Source organism: Pseudorca crassidens, chromosome 4, assembly GCF_039906515.1.
Source record: "Pseudorca crassidens isolate mPseCra1 chromosome 4, mPseCra1.hap1, whole genome shotgun sequence".
NCBI classification, from domain to species: Eukaryota; Metazoa; Chordata; class Mammalia; order Artiodactyla; family Delphinidae; genus Pseudorca; species Pseudorca crassidens.
The window spans coordinates 35991573-36007020 of NC_090299.1; the positions used below are offsets into that span (position 1 = coordinate 35991573).

The window sequence follows — 15448 nt, forward strand, 5'->3', positions numbered from 1 at the left end:
GCTTAAACCATGAGTCTGCCGGCTCTCATGACTGAAGTAGCAGGACTAGCCTGAGGCATAGCCCCAGTGGCACTAATGATGTCACCCCGGACCCAGGTTTCTCAGGCTCTGCTGTGTCCCCTGATGCATCATTCTCAGGCTCTGAGCTCTCAGTGTGCTGGTGAGATGCCACCACTGTGCCAGACCCCACATCCTCACAGGAAACAGCCCAGTTGATTTACAATGTTGTGTTAGTTTCTGCTCTACAGCAAAGTGAAGCTGTTATACATATACATATATCCACTCTTTTTTAGATTCTTTTCCCATATAGGTCATTACAGAGTATTGAGTAGAGTTCTCTGTGCTATACAGTAGGTTGTTATTAGTTATCTATTTTATATATAGTAGTGTGTATATGTCAATCCCAATCTCCCAAGTTATCCCTCCCCTCCTTTCCCCCTTGGTAACCATAAGTTTATTTTCTACATCTGTGACTCTATTTCTGTTTTGTAAATAAGATCATTTGTACCATTTTTTTTAGATTCCACATATAAGTGATATCATATATTTGTCTTTCTCTGTCTGACTTACTTCACTTAGTATGACAATCTCTAGACCCATCCATGTCACTGCAAATGGCATTATTTCATTCCTTTTAATGGCTGAGTAATATTCCATTGTATATATGTACCACATCTTCTTTATCTATACCTCTGTCAAAGGACATTTAGGCTGCTTCCATGTCCTAGCTATTGTAAATAGTGCTGCAGTGAACACTGGGGTGTGAGAGAAGCTCTTTCTTAGCTCCTAAGGAGAAACAGGAGGGGCCTAGCAACACCCTCTTCGGGCCTGTTGGCTCTGATTGGGTCATGTATCCATCCCTGAACCAATTACTGTTAGGCGGCAGAGCCATGCAGGTGATGTGAGCCAATCAGGGCCTGCCCTGGGAACTTGGAGTGATTTCAGCCCCACCCCTCTCCTGAACCACATGGTGAGAGTGGGAGTGTGGGAGAAGGGGAAATGGATGCTGGGAGGCAACCCAGGAATGTCCAGCACACTCAGGTGTTGGGGTTTGGGGAAGCTTGAGAAGCTCATTGTCAGAGGTTTACACTTCCTCAGGTCCTCAGGGCAGGGGGCGAGATCACTAAGGGCCCAGCCTGGGGGCCAGACCAGAGTCGACAAATAGTGAGAGTAGCTGTGTGAGCTGGCAGGTCTCCTGACCTCTGCAGCCTCAGGACTCTGGCTGGGGAAATGTGACAACCTAGAAAATGTTGGCTCCACAATCTATTCCACATTGTCCATCCATTCCTGGATGCCATCTCCACTAGTGGAGACTGTTTTCTGGGAACCTTTCCCACATGATGGGGTGTAAGTCCTCTGCTCATTTTCTAGGATAAATGGGGAATCTGTGCTCTTCCAGGCTGAGAATTTGGATTTCCAGAGATGTCTTGCTTAAGATGCTGTTCTTTCTTGTGGGAGGAACTAGTGTAATGCAGTGGTGGAGACAGCGCTTCTGGGCTCCAGTGCAAAGCCAGGAGTGTGCAGCTGGGATGCTGAGGGGGACGGACTGGAGCCCTACCTGTTAACTTGTAACACCTCCCCAACTGGCACCACTGATTCCCCTCGATTTATCTTTTTCTCCTAGCATTAATCATGCTCTGATCTACTCCATGTTGACTTTTTTATTCTGTTTTCAGCTACCCTCCCTTCTGGAATGGAAGCTCTGAGGGCGGGGACTCTGTTTTGCTCATCAGTGTTTCCCAGCACCTGCTGATGGCACTCAATTCAGTATTTGTTGAATTAATTAAAGCATGTTTAAGTGGTTTCAATTAATGAACTTTCACTGGTTCACATTGCTTCTGGATTGAACCCTGCAGTGGCAACAGTGTTTTCTGCATCATCAAGTGCTCTTCCCTACAGCGGGGAGGTGTTCCCACCTCCGGCTCTGAAGAGCGGGGAGCTGCGGGTGACCGCCACCAGGGGGAGCAGCAGGCACATTCTGCAGCTGCTGCAGGAGAAGCTGCACCGGGCACACCCTTGGCTGGAGTTCCAGGAAACTGTCATGGGGAGGTGGTTGGGGAGTATCCTTTTTTCTTCTAAAGAAAGGCCACTCAAAGAGCTTGTCAGAGCTCTGGGACTTTGCTTGAAAGCCTCAGTCTGGAGGTTGGGGGTACCATTTGCTGCCTTCTGTAAACTGTATTTTGTAAGTTTTTCATGGTCTGCTGTTTAAATCAGATAGCCTTCTGTTACGCAGGAGCTAAAGTAGATTACTAGTGGCCGCTAACATTGATTGTGTGCTTGTAAGATGCCAGGCTCTGTGCTAAATTCTTCCCGTGGTTGAAGTCTCCCCCCAGCTGGACGGGGTGTTCTCAGTGTCCCCACATTACCGAAGCTGAGGCTAAGAGGGGTGGCCCAGTCTGCCCAGAGTCACACAGCAGGTAGGGGCGGGGATTTGAGCTAGCTTCTGTCTGCCCTCAGGGCAGGGCTCCTAACTAGCATTCTCTGCTGTAGCGATGTTTCAAGTTACAATCAGCTTTAGTTTGTTACCCTCTGAGAGTGTGATGAGTGAGAAGGGCATTTGTATTAGTTTCCTGGGGCTGCCTTAACAAATGGCCACAAACTCAGTGGCTTAAAACAACGGAAGTTTACTCTCTCACTGCTCTGGACTCCAGAAGTCCAAACTCAAGGTGTCAGCTGGGCTGTGCCCCACTGAAGGCTCTCGGGGAAGACCCTTCCTTGCCCTTACAGCTTCTGATGGCTCCAAGAGTTCCTGGGCCTGTGGCTGCACCACTCCAATCTCTGCCTCCCTCTTACATGGTGATAAATGGAATATTTCCTGCCATACCAATAAACAAAGGATGTCACAGTCATCAATGACTGCAGCCCTTCAACGTGAGCCGGTGAGCTCTGAGGAAACTCAAGGCTGACAAGAATACCTGCCATCTAGCAGCCCTCAGACTGCAGCCACTCCCTGCAGCGGTGAGCCCTGAGGAAACTCAGGGTGTGAAAATACAGGATACTGTCCCCAGGTAGCTGAGGTGCATATCAAAGGAATGATTTCAGTGAGCCCAGACTCTTGCATCTTCCCATACATAGGAAAGCACTAAATTCCTTTACTTGAGATATCTGGTTTTCTTTAATTAACAATCATCTTTTGACGTTCCCTACTACTTTGCCTTTGTCGCAAAAACTCCTCTATATCCTGGCTCCTCCCCTCGCCTCCTCCGAGCAGTTTCTCAGAGTTGCCTGAAACGCTGTCTCCTGGGCTGCGGTCCTCATTTTGCCCCCAATAAAACTTAACTCGCAACTCTCACATTGTGCTTTTTTTTTTAAGTCAGCAATGGCCTCCCCTCTGTTTTTTTTCTTTGGTCTGCGTCTTCTCTTTGTCCTATGAAGACACTTGTCATTGGATTTAGGACCCAGCCAGTTAATCCAGGACGATTTCCTCATCTTAAGATCCTTAATTACACCTGCAAAGACCGTTTTCCCAAAAAAGGTCCCATTCACAGATATCTGAAGTTAGGATGTGGACATGTCTGTTTAGGAACCACAATTCAAACAACTGCAATGTTCATTCATTCATTTCCTCAATATTTGCACACCTAATGGAAACAAAAGTCTAGGAAAGACAGGAACTACTATTTATTGAGACCTACTATGTACACGCAGCAATTATAATTAGAGCTAATGTTTATTTTATGCCTACTGCGTGCCAGGCAGTTTTTATGTGTTAGTGTATTTCATCCTCAAAACATCCCTATTATTATCCCCATTTCACAGATCGAAAACTGAGGCTTAGGAAGAAATCAAGTAACTAAACCAAGGTGACAGAGCCAATAAGTGGTGGCATCAGGGCTAGAACCCAGGCAGTCTGGGCCCAGTGGCCTTGCTCCTAAGCAGCCTGCCTGTCTCTGCTGTACCCTTCAGCCCTCACAGCTCCCCTTCCAGGTGGATGTTCCTACATCCCCATTTCACAGGTGAGGAGCCTGAAGCTTAGAGAGGTTGAGTGACTTGCCAGAGGTCACACAGCTTGCCAGTGGGGGATTAGTCTCCAGTTAATACTTTTGTACGCCATGCACAGTGCTTTTTCCTCTGTGCCACGTTGCTTTATATCAGTTGGCTTTAAACTTTACGTTGGGTAACCAAGGTAGTATCCACGTTACACTGCCTTAATACAGGCCCGCTCGTGGCGGGCACTCACAGGTATGTGTTAAATAAAGCCCCGTCATATAGACTTTATCCAGATTTCGTTGAAACCATCCTTACTAAAGCATTAGTATTCTTTTCAGAACTTTTTAATGTACCTTATCTCAGATAGAATTTATTCCTAAGTCCCATGATGATAGTAATCACTGTAGCTGAAACTCTTATGGTTTTTGTCAATTAATGAAACTCTAGTACTTGGGAAATTTTCTCTTTTAACACCTGTATTAGTTTCCTAGGGCTGCCGTTACAAAGTACCATGAACTGCGTGGCTTAAACAACAGAAATTTATTCACTCACAGTTTTGGAAGCTAGAGGTCTGAAATCAAGGTGTCGGAGGACCATGTTTTCTGAAGGCTATAGGGGAGGATCCTTCCTGCTTCTTCCGGCTTCTGGAGGCTCCAGGCGTTCCTTGGCTTGTGACCACATCACTCCAGTCTCTGCCTCCATCTTCTCCCTGTGTGTCTCTCCTCTTATAAGGACACCAGTCGTTAGGGCCCACCCGACTCCACTGTGACCTCATCTTAACTAATTATATCCGCAAAGACCCTATTTCCAAATGAGGTCACATTCTCAGGTTGTAGGAAGGACATGGATTTAGGGGAGGGGCACCCCAGTATAGCACCCTTACTGGGGCAGTTTCCCAGCTGTTGGCTTTGTGTTCAGAAACAATCGAAGTGTATGGCCCAGGGCAGAAGCTCCCTCCTCTGTAAGCTTCTTTCTGCTTCGTTTCCTCTAGGGAATGTGGGACGAGGCTGGGCTGGGGGAGCTGGGGCTCACACTGAGACTCGAATGTGGGGAGGCTGAGGTGCTTTGGAGGCCCCAGAGCATCCAGTCGGCTCTCTGACCGCGGGACCCTGAGAGACGTCAGGGCGGAGGGAGGAGGTTGGAGTGTCAGCTGCACACGGGGAGTTAGCATGGGTGAGGATGCGGCTGGCTGAGGAGAGGATACAGACTGGGAAGAGAGCCAAGCCTTGGAAACTACAGATTTCGATGGTGACCAGGGCAGGGCGAGAAGAAGATGGAAACAGTGAAGTCCCACAGAGGGCGCGAGGGTGGGAGCAGTTCACGTAGCTGGAGTGGGCGACAGTGTCAGACGGGGTGAGAAGGAGAGAGGGTGGAAAATTGTTCAGTGAGTTTGCGGGCCAGGAGAGCGTTGGAGACGTTAGCAAGAGCCGTTTACTGGAGGGGTGGGGACGTGGCCAGACAGGAGTGGGAGAGAGGATGACCAACTCTGTGAAGAAGCTGAGCTGCTGGAGAGCCAGGGGGTGATGGCTGGAGGGCCCTGGCAGGTCAGGATTTGACTTTATTTCATTAAGGTGAGAGAGACACGAGCACTGATCAGTTTTGAGGGTAAGTGTCTGGTTGACCATATAGGTCGTTGAACCCACAGCTCTGTGCTCCTCTGTGCTGGGGACGGTGACGGCGGAGCAGGGCCTGGGCTGTGCACTATGGTGTCTTTCTGTCCTGTGTTGCTGAGTTCAGCTGCCCCAGGTCCATGGACCTGCTGAACCTTTCCCTGGGCCTAAGGCCAGCAAAAGAGAGCTTTCCCTGGTCACGAGCCCCTACAATTGAATGCTTATTCTTTCTCTTTCCAGATGGATGAGATCAAGGGAAAAGATCGTGTGATTCTGGCCTTGGAGAAGGAACTCGGTGTGCAGACTGGGCAGACCCAGAAGCTGCTTCTTCAGAAAGAGGCTTTGGATGAGCAGTTGGTTCAGGTCAGAGAGGCTGAGCGGTACCACGGTAGTCCAAAGAGAGAGCTCCCACCTGGCATAGGGGACATGACCGAGCTCATGGGTGTCCAGGTGAGGGGCTCATGCAAGCACTGGGGCCTCAGAGCTGACCACCTACCTGTCCTTCCTCCTACTGGTCATTCTTCTGGCGAACTTGCCTGCCTGCCTGCCTTTCCCCCACCCCTCCCCCTTCCCTCCCATCCATCTGTGCGTCCTTCCTTCCCTCCCTTACCCCTTCCTCCCCAAACGTGGAGCTCAGTTGAAAAGAAATGAAAACATGAGTGCCGAGTATACAGTGAGAGCTCAGAAAGGGACCCAGTCAGATCAGGACATGACTTAAAGGCAGAGCTCTGCCCATGAGGAGAGCTCAGCCAGCAGAGAGGGCACCTGGGGCCACAGCTTGGTACTTATCAGGCACAGAGGACGCGAAAGCTGCATTCATTCATTCATTCCCTCATTCATTCATTCACTAAATACTCAAGTGTCTGTTGAGTGTGCTGTGTGCAGACACCACGTGAGGTGCTGGCGTCTCAGTGGTGAGTGAGGTGGGCACAGTGCCTGCCCTTGAGGAGCGTCCTGGAACTCTGTGACTGTGCCTTTGTCAGAGATGCTTGGCGGGCAGGGGTTGGGACGGGAAGGTCCCCAGATACCACGTTCAGATGTCAGGGAGCCTCTGGAGGGTTTGAGGTCTTGTTGCCTTTGAGATGAAGTCTTTCCACATGTTGCTTGATTTGGGGGAGCCCCAGCATGGCGCATGGTCCTCCTAGTGAGGAGCTCACCTTTGCCCTCAGAGTTTTCCACAAAGGGTCCACAGAGCGCTTTGACTCAGTTAAGCTTTTTCAAAGCTGTTTGTATCTTGCTTCTTTTTTAGGATCAGCATATGGACGAGCGAGATGTGCGGCGATTTCAGCTAAAAATTGCTGAACTGAATTCGGTGATACGGAAGCTGGAAGACAGAAATACCCTCTTGGCAGACGAGAGGAATGAACTGGTAATCAGCCCCCAAGAGGCAGATGGCGCCTTGGGATGCAGGAAAGCAGCCCTGGGGCCACAAACCACGCCCTAAACAGGAAGTTAACGCACAGGCCATCTGGTTTTCTCTACTTTCCTTCTCCTTTCTTCCTGATTAAAAATCTAACAGTCACTTGTTGAGGAAACCTGTTAGTGCCCTTGATTCTGTAGGAATTTATCCTGAGCTGACAATCAGAGAAGTTCAGTGAGGGGTGTGGAGAGGGCTTTCATTGCAGTGTTGTTTAAAGTAGCAACCGAAACCAAACCAAAACAAAACCAAGCCCCACCGAAGTATTGATCAAAATAATTATGGAATATTTATGCAGTGAGTTGCGTGCAGTCATTAAGAATGATGTTATAGGTCACATTTATTTGCCATAGAAATTTGTTCACAATGAATTAAATGATAAAAGCAGTCTACAGAACAAAAATACATTGTCATCATCCTGGATTTTGGAAGTTGTTTTAGGTGGTGCGATTATGGATAATTTTTATTTTTTGCTTATCTATTTACTTTCTTTTGCATAAAAGTTCACATATTTCTAACTTTAAAAGTAGTGAATGTGAACTTCTGGTTAAAAAAAATAAATCTCTAGTAAGAATAGCAATTTCTTGAATATGTTTAAGTTTGCTGGATAAACAATTAACCTTATTTTTATGTAGTGGTAGTCAACACGTACAAATGTCTTGACAAGTGTCTCGTAATATTTCTCTTTATTCTAAATTTTATTATGAAAGTAAGTGTATCCGTATATTTGAAAAACATGGGAGATGAAAATTGTTAAGAAGTGTCACCTCTTCACAATTTTAACAGGATCAGAATAAATTCATTTCCTTCCAGTATTTTTAAAGGCATATTTTTATATAGTTTTCATCAGACTGTACATCTAATATTATGTCTCCACTTTTCATTTAAATATTCATGAGCTTAAAAAAAAAATCCCTCATGAGAGGCAAAATAGTTTACTAAGTGGATTAGAAAAAAAAATATCTTGCTTGAAACAATGCAAACCTTCTGAAGTGTTTAAAGTAAGAATCAATAAGCTGGCCAGCACTGGGATCTTAAAATCATGAGGTAACTTCTGTTAACAGTTCGAGGTGATTCTCACATGTTTTTAACGCTTATGCAAATATTTTGACACCCACGAAGAGCCTTTTTTTTATTGTTTTGTGGTTACAAACGGGACATTTTCCCTGTGTAATATTGTTCTGCAACTTGCTTTTTTCACTTGCTGTGTCAATTACAGTGCTCCCCAGCAATGCGTGAGATCCACCTTTGTCTTTGTAACGCTGCATCATACTCTGTTGTGTAGACACACCATGGTTTATTCAACCATTCCTCTCCTGGTGAAGATTTAGGCCGTTGCGCGTTTCCTTGCTGTTGTAAACAGTGCCTCACAGAAGATACATTTCTGTCTTTACCGACTTGAACCTTTATTTCTGCAGGATAGATTTCTAGAGGTACAATGTATGAGTCAAGGTACATGTTATACTTTAATGGCTACCATCAGTGTTTTATCTTAACTTTCACAGCCTGGTAACCAAAAGCAGGGGTGTGCAGTCAGTCCCTTGTGTTTGGTTCTTGGTCCTGGCACTTTCTATGTGGTACATCACCCCACCTCTTTGTAACCAGGTTCTTTGTCTGTGGAATGGGGATGGGGATGGGCCCCCTCCTAGGGTGGTGGTGAGGGCTAAATGAGAGGGGATGCCTGGAAGGTCCGAACATCGTTTTGGACACATGGCGAGTACTTGATAGATGCAGTGGTTCTTGTGATTGTCGTGATACTGGTAAATATTTTAAATTGTTTATATTTTTCATCCATTAAAATGACCCTGCGAAGACTCTCACTATGCATTTAGTTCTCATAACAAGTCTCTGAGGCAGATACTACCATCATTCCCATCTTATAGAAGAGGGAACTGAGGCTGAAAACTCGGCCATGGTCGTGCAGCTAGTGTATGTCACGGAGGACACTGTACTCAGAAGGGAAAAGAGTGGGCGCCTCTAATGGAGCAGCCTCCCAGTCCCAGCTCCCCCTCCCCCTCGCCTGTCATCTCTCATGTCTCTGTCTCGCTGGACTGGCCTCCACACAGCAGTCAGAGTGATGGATTGTTCTAGAAGGCATTCCTGACCACAGAGTGCTCCTGCCTCAAAGCCCTGGGGGCGGCAGGAGTGTGGCTGCAGGTGGAAACAAATGGCAGAGCTCTCAGCTCCCTAAATCAGACCTCACCATGCCCGCCCCTGCTCTGCCCATCCCCCAGACTCCTTGCTCCCGCTGCACTCAGCGACGTGCCGTCTTCTTGTCCGTTCTGAACCCCTGGATGTGTGGTTCCCCGGCCTGGCGTGTCCACCGGCGCCTGTCTCACTGTGTTCTTACCTCTGTTACCGTCTTTGTCCTCTTCTCCCGTCTGTTGGACGGTCACCCCATCATGTCATCCCTTTGACCCAGCTCCCAGCACAGGGCCCGGGCCCAAGAGGGGCTCCTCAGATGCTGATGGGATGAGAGAGACTGGAAGGACACCTCGTCAGTCATAGGGACTGTGCTCAGAGGACTCAGGGCATGGCTCCAGGGCTGGATGGAGCCCTGAGCATTGAGGCTGACATTGAGCAGGGCCAAGGGATCGTCTGTTGTCTGAAAAGTGTTGAGCTTTCGGCTAGGTCTCTACCTGGAGAGGAATGGTGGCCAGGAGGAGCCAGGTAGCTGGAATGACCTTTATGCATGTGACCCATGACCTCTGGGGGTTATGCCCGGAGGTAAAGGAAGTGTGGAAGAGGCTCAGGCCGCTTGCCAGCGGGGACGACCTGAGGGAGGTCTCTGGGCCTCCGTGTTGGGCTGCACCCCCTCCTGTTGCCCTGCCCGAGGCCCTCTCAGGCTCAGGTGGGAGCCTGCATTTGGAAGCCAGGTGTCTGTGGGCTCTTCGTGGTGTTTGCACCACCCAGGAGATGTGGTCCCAAGCAGCGGCAGCTCCAGGCCAGGGGGCATCTCCACTGGCCTCTGAGGTTGGGCTCTTACAGCCGCTGCCCTCTCTGTCTGGCCGCAGCTGAAACGCTCCCGTGAGACCGAGGTCCAGCTGAAGCCCCTGGTGGAGAAGAACAAGCGAATGAACAAGAAGAACGAGGACTTGCTGCAGAGCATCCAGAGGATGGAGGAGAAGATCAAGAATCTCACGCGGGAAAACGTGGAGATGGTAAGTCATCGTCTCGGAGGCCTTGTCTCTGCCCGGGCTCCTCCAGCTCCTGGCCCTCGCCGTACACGTTCCCTGGGGCCACCTCCTACCCACCTTCCCCAGGAAGCCTGCCGAGCGGTCTCAGTCTGCACCCGTCCCTCCTGCCTCTGTTCTCCACAGTTCACAGCACTGTGGGCATCTGTGCCTGACAGAGAGCCCGGGGCAGTCAGACAGTGGGTCTCCACCCAGGGTCCTTAGACCCAGCCCTCATTCTCTCAGCTTCCTCATCTGTGAACTGGGAAGGAAAATATCAGTGCTGTGGGTTTAAGGAGAGGATGAGTGATGGCGTAAAACATTCTCACAGAAAACCCGGTGCACTGACGAAGCTCAGTACGTGAATGATTACAATTTTGCTCTGAGTGCTTTGAATTTGGGCCTTTTATTTGCTCCAACAAGAATGACTGGTCTTTGTGGTCAGGGTGGTGTCTTGCAGTTGATGGTTTAAGGAATACTCTGAGGTTCATTGTCTAAACTAGTGTCAGTCATGCCCATTTTACAGCTGAGAAGACTGAGGCTCCGGGAGACAGAACACCCTTCTCCCACGCCCTGGCAGGTCCAGGTGTGAGTGTGTGTCGTTACCATGTGTTCCGTGCTCTCTTTCCCCAGCGACCAAGCTTTCCAGGCTTGGTGCAGACACCCACCTCTCCCCACCCCAGTGCCCACCCAGCCCTTCCTGTCAGCGTCGGGCACAGTCAGCCACACCTCGGGCCTGACTCTGGTCTGCAGCTGTCCACTCCTCCAGCTTGACGACCTGGGGGCTCTCATCCCTCCCTCCATTCTTCCATCCCATATCCCCAAGCCCACACTCCATGCCCTGACGCGCACGGTGGCTTCCTATCAAGTGTTGTGGATGAGTGGCCCTGCAGTGCCCTCTCTTCCCTTGGCTGCAGAAAGAGAAGCTGTCGGCACAGGCGTCCCTGAAGAGGCACACTTCCTTGAATGACCTCAGTTTGACGAGGGACGAGCAGGAAATCGAGTTCCTGCGCCTGCAGGTGCTGGAGCAGCAGCATGTCATCGACGATCTCTCGCTGGTATGTCTGCATGAGCGTGAGCGACAGCCCTCCGTGGGGCGCATGAGACCCAGGCCCCGGGAATGGCAGCAGGGCTGCAGGGCGATGCTGCTGGCAGGGTGGGATCTCACAGAGCTCCTCCTGATGATGGGCACCTTCCCCCTTTGTTCTTCCAGAAAGCAGCCTCCACTTGTTTATATGACATCACTGGTATCTGGGAGCGGTTTTCATGGCTACTCTTTTTCTCAAATCTTATCCCTAGTTTGCTGCCATTGAGAAGCAGCATCAGTTTTTTAAAAAGAGCCTTCTGGCCTCTACAGAGTGGGCATGATCTGTCCCCAAGAAATCTATTTTCTTTTCTTCTAGCCTAGTTGTTGCAGACTGTGAACTTGAAAACTGGAACCTTGTGATCAGAGCAGAATTTGAAGGACTTGTTAAGACTGTGTGTGTGTGTGTGTGTGTGTGTGTGTGTGTGTGTGTGTGCGGGGCATCATTAAGGGGGTTGTATGTCTTAAGTAGGTGGAGTGTTACACCCAGAGAATTCTGCACCTCTTTGTGGAAGGAGCTTAGGAACCAGGAAGGGAGCATCTATAGTGAGCTTTAGTTGCATCTTAGAAGCAAAGTGTGTTCTGCTTGCCCAAGGGGGTATGTGATGCTTCCGTTAGTGGATCTTCAAAAAGTAGAAAAGCCAGTGATCAAAATTATAGAAAAGGCTTTGACTGTAATTGTCCAATTCATTTTGCTTTCCTATCTCTCTATCTCTACTCCTTCCTTCTCTCCTTCCACTCACCCATCCATCCTCCCTCCCATCCCTCCATCCATCTTCCCATCGTCCCCTTCCTCCACCCATCCCTTCTTCCCTCCATCCCACCTTCATTCCAACCATCATCTAATCATTTATCCTTCCATTCATCTTTGCTTCATTACACGAAAGTCTTTATGCCACATAAGATGAAAAAAACACACTCAACAAAACAATGATAGAGTTGAAAGAGGAAGATTAACAGATAAGACTAGAGAAAATGAAGATAGCAGCATCAGTTAAGATCAGCAGGGACACATGGGTGGACCATATGGGCTGTGGCCAAGCACCAGATTTGTCTCTGGGTTTCCTGGCAGCCAAAGAGAATAGGAACATTTGATTAGGAAGGAGAGAATTTACTGGTTTTATCTGGGGCAGAATGCTGCTACTCCTGCTACTACTCGATGGGTACCATTTCTACTGACAAGAACCACAGGTACCCACAGTCTCTGAAGGGCGTGTTCCAGTCCATATAGCAAAGGAAGAACCTGAGAGTCAGAGAAATGAGGTGTGTCACCTGACCAGGAGGAGGCCCCATGGGGACTTGGCCCCAGCTCTATCTGAGATCAAAGCTGCAAGCTTTTTTATTTTCTGCTGGGATCACTGACAGCTGATGTCTAGTCAACACTGCCTAAAGTTTTATAGCTTACAGGCCCAGAGACAGACAGGCTGGAGTTTTACAAGATTGGCAAATCTTGGCATTTTTTCTGGGATGGTCCATGTCCAGTTAACGGCATGGCTCTGTAGCTGTCAGTTCTGAGAAGCAGCCATGCCTTGGGTGCTCAGAACCTGGACTGACCCAGGCCTGGTGCAGACAGGTAGGCACAGCAGCATTGTAAGTTATGCCCTCTGAAGTCAGCTGGGTTGGTGGATGTGATGTGAGGCTGGCTGAAAATCCCAACAGTTGTGTTTCCTTCTAGGAGAGAGAACGGCTCTTGCGCTCCAGAAGACATCGTGGGAAGGGCCTGAAGCCACCCAAGGTGAGCGTGCAAGGGCGCAGCTGCCCTGCTTTGGCTCCATGCCAGCGTCTGCAGGGCGGATGGTCCAGGCATAGGGGGAGAAGCGAGCAATCCATAGAGGAGCCCTAAAGGCAGACACACTCACATCTCTGCATATTCGATGGTGAAAAACCTGTTATAACTACCTCTGAAAGCAACATGGGGCTGCTTACTGTAATTTATTCATGGAAAATTTACAGATGAATTCTGTATTTAGGTCTCAGGGGATGCACACCCCAAATTAAAAACTTAAATACTTAGACCTTTTGAAGGATTTAAAAGACACTTAGTCTTGGTTTATAACATCTATATCCTGTTTTGAAAAATCAGGAGCTTCGGGCTTTTTTGGAATGATACAGGATGCGTTCTTTTTGGAAAATGTGGTTTTGCCCATTTTATAGAGATGGTGTCCAAACGTCCAGTGAAGAGAGCAGAGCTGGGTTTGGAAAACTCGGATGCCCACAGGGACCAAGCTGGAAAGTAAAAGAACAAATTGGTATTTAAAAAGGACTTAGTTTGCATTAATACCTGTAAACATTTTTCACTTCCATGAAGCTGTGGGCCTGTTCTCCTTTTTATTGAACCAGATGCCCCTCATGGTTTATCTTTGGGTAGAGATATGGTTGTAGAGAAATATTTCTCTCCTATAAAGAAAACAGCAGTGCAGATGTCTTACTGAATGATCACAGATATATGGCTTTCGTGTCAGGGTGACAATAGGGAGTGGTGGGGACTGTGGAAAACTGGGCCCAGACTATCAGCTGCTATAAGAAAGTGAGCCAGGTGGTATCAGATATTCCAGTCATTCAAGAGAAGTGGGACTCCTTATGCATTAGTTTCCTAGGGCTTTTGTAACAAAGTACCACAAACTGGGTAGCTTAGAACAACAGAAATGTGTTATCTCAAGGTTCTGGAGTCTAAAAGTCTAAAATCAAGGTGTTAGTGCCGTGCTCCCTCTGAAACCTGTAGGGGAATCCTTCCTTGCCTCGTCTTAGCTTCTGGTGATTTACTGGCAATCTTTGGCTTTCCTTGTCTAAAAGCTGCATAACCACAATCTCTACTTTTGTTGTCACGTGCCATTTTCCCTGTATGTCTCTGTATCACGTGGCTATCTTCTTATAGGGACACCAGTCACATAGGGGTCCACGCCACTACAGTGTGCCCTCATATTATTGCAATGACCTTATTTCCAATTGAAGTCACATTCTGAAGTACTGGGGGGTTAGGACTTTAACATATCTTTTTTGGGGGACTCAGTTCAACCCATAACACCTTTATGTAAAATCTAAGGGTTGTAAATATTGGTGCAAATTGTTTATAGTATACTCTGTGGGCCAAATAAAATATATCTGTGGACCGAATTTGGACACATGCATAAGTGGTTATTTATACCATCTCATTTAATCTTCATAGCAACCCTGTGAGACTGGTGTTATTTTTTTTCATTTTAAAGTTACAGGAAGTATATAGATATAAAATTTAGAAATGAGTCAAAGAGGTAAAGTAATTGACAAGGCTGACCTTCAGCCTCAAGTCTTGGGCTCCAAGGCCCAAGCTCGTGCCACCAAGTGAAGTTGAATGAGATACAAATCTCTATGCACTGACATTAGAAACTCAGGAAAGGGAAGTGGTTCAGCAGAACTTGGTTATTTTTAAATATATATATTTTATTATGGAAGTAGTATAACCACATTGTAGACTATCTGGGAGACAAGGGGTCCATCACAGCGGTACCTCCCCAGTGCAATCAATGTTGGCATTTTAACACAATCTCCGCTCCCCCCATCCTCATTCTGCTTCCATTTTTTTAAATAATGTAACTGTAGGGCTTCCCTGGTGGCGCAGTGGTTGAGAGTCCGCCTGCCGATGCAGGGGACACGGGTTAGTGCCCTGGTCCGGGAGGATCCCACGTGCCGCGGAGCGGCTGGGCCCGTGAGCTATGGCCGTTGAGCCTGCGTGTCCGGAGCCTGTGCTCCGCAATGGGAGAGGCCACAACAGTGAGAGGCCCATATACCACAAAAAAAATAAATAAATAATGTAACTGTAATTGTAGAATACACTTTTGTACCCTGGGTGTTTACTTACTACTATGCTATAAAGCATTTATCCATGTTATGATGCTGTCATCATAAATGTGAATGTTCATGGCTACATAATCCATGGAGTGGATGGGCTATAGATCTGTTTACTGTCCTGTGTCTGCCGGGCATGTTTGCTTCCAGCTCCTCACGGTTGTGAATAATGCTGCAATAAATGTGTCTATGCTGAGCAGACCACTCTTCACGGGCCAGTTCTGCTGGATTCCCTGAGTGCTGAACATCTCATTGGGTGACCACCCTTTCTGTCTTCCTGGACTTCCTTCTTCTGTAAATGTCGCCACAGCGAACTCTTTTTGTCCAGAAAACTGTGTCCATAGTCTGGATCGTTCCCGTGGGTAGATTCCCAGAAGTCAAAACGTGGGTCAGAGGGTGTGAAGGCTTC

The 15448-nt window shown here is 48.1% G+C and overlaps 1 protein-coding gene across 4 annotated transcripts in view; it reads left to right on the top strand.

The window, feature by feature from the left end:
• The window catches only part of LOC137223536 (janus kinase and microtubule-interacting protein 1), a 100876-nt gene that overhangs the window by 68201 nt on the left and 17227 nt on the right, over window positions 1-15448 (top strand). For 3 of the 4 annotated variants that reach the window (XM_067735473.1, XM_067735472.1, XM_067735474.1), the window contains 5 exons: window positions 5781-5990; window positions 6790-6909; window positions 9972-10118; window positions 11048-11188; window positions 12890-12949. In XM_067735473.1, the coding sequence (XP_067591574.1) occupies window positions 5781-5990; window positions 6790-6909; window positions 9972-10118; window positions 11048-11188; window positions 12890-12949 (678 nt within the window). The remainder of the gene's footprint in view (window positions 1-5780; window positions 5991-6789; window positions 6910-9971; window positions 10119-11047; window positions 11189-12889; window positions 12950-15448) is intronic. The other variant, XM_067735475.1, reaches the window with a different exon arrangement.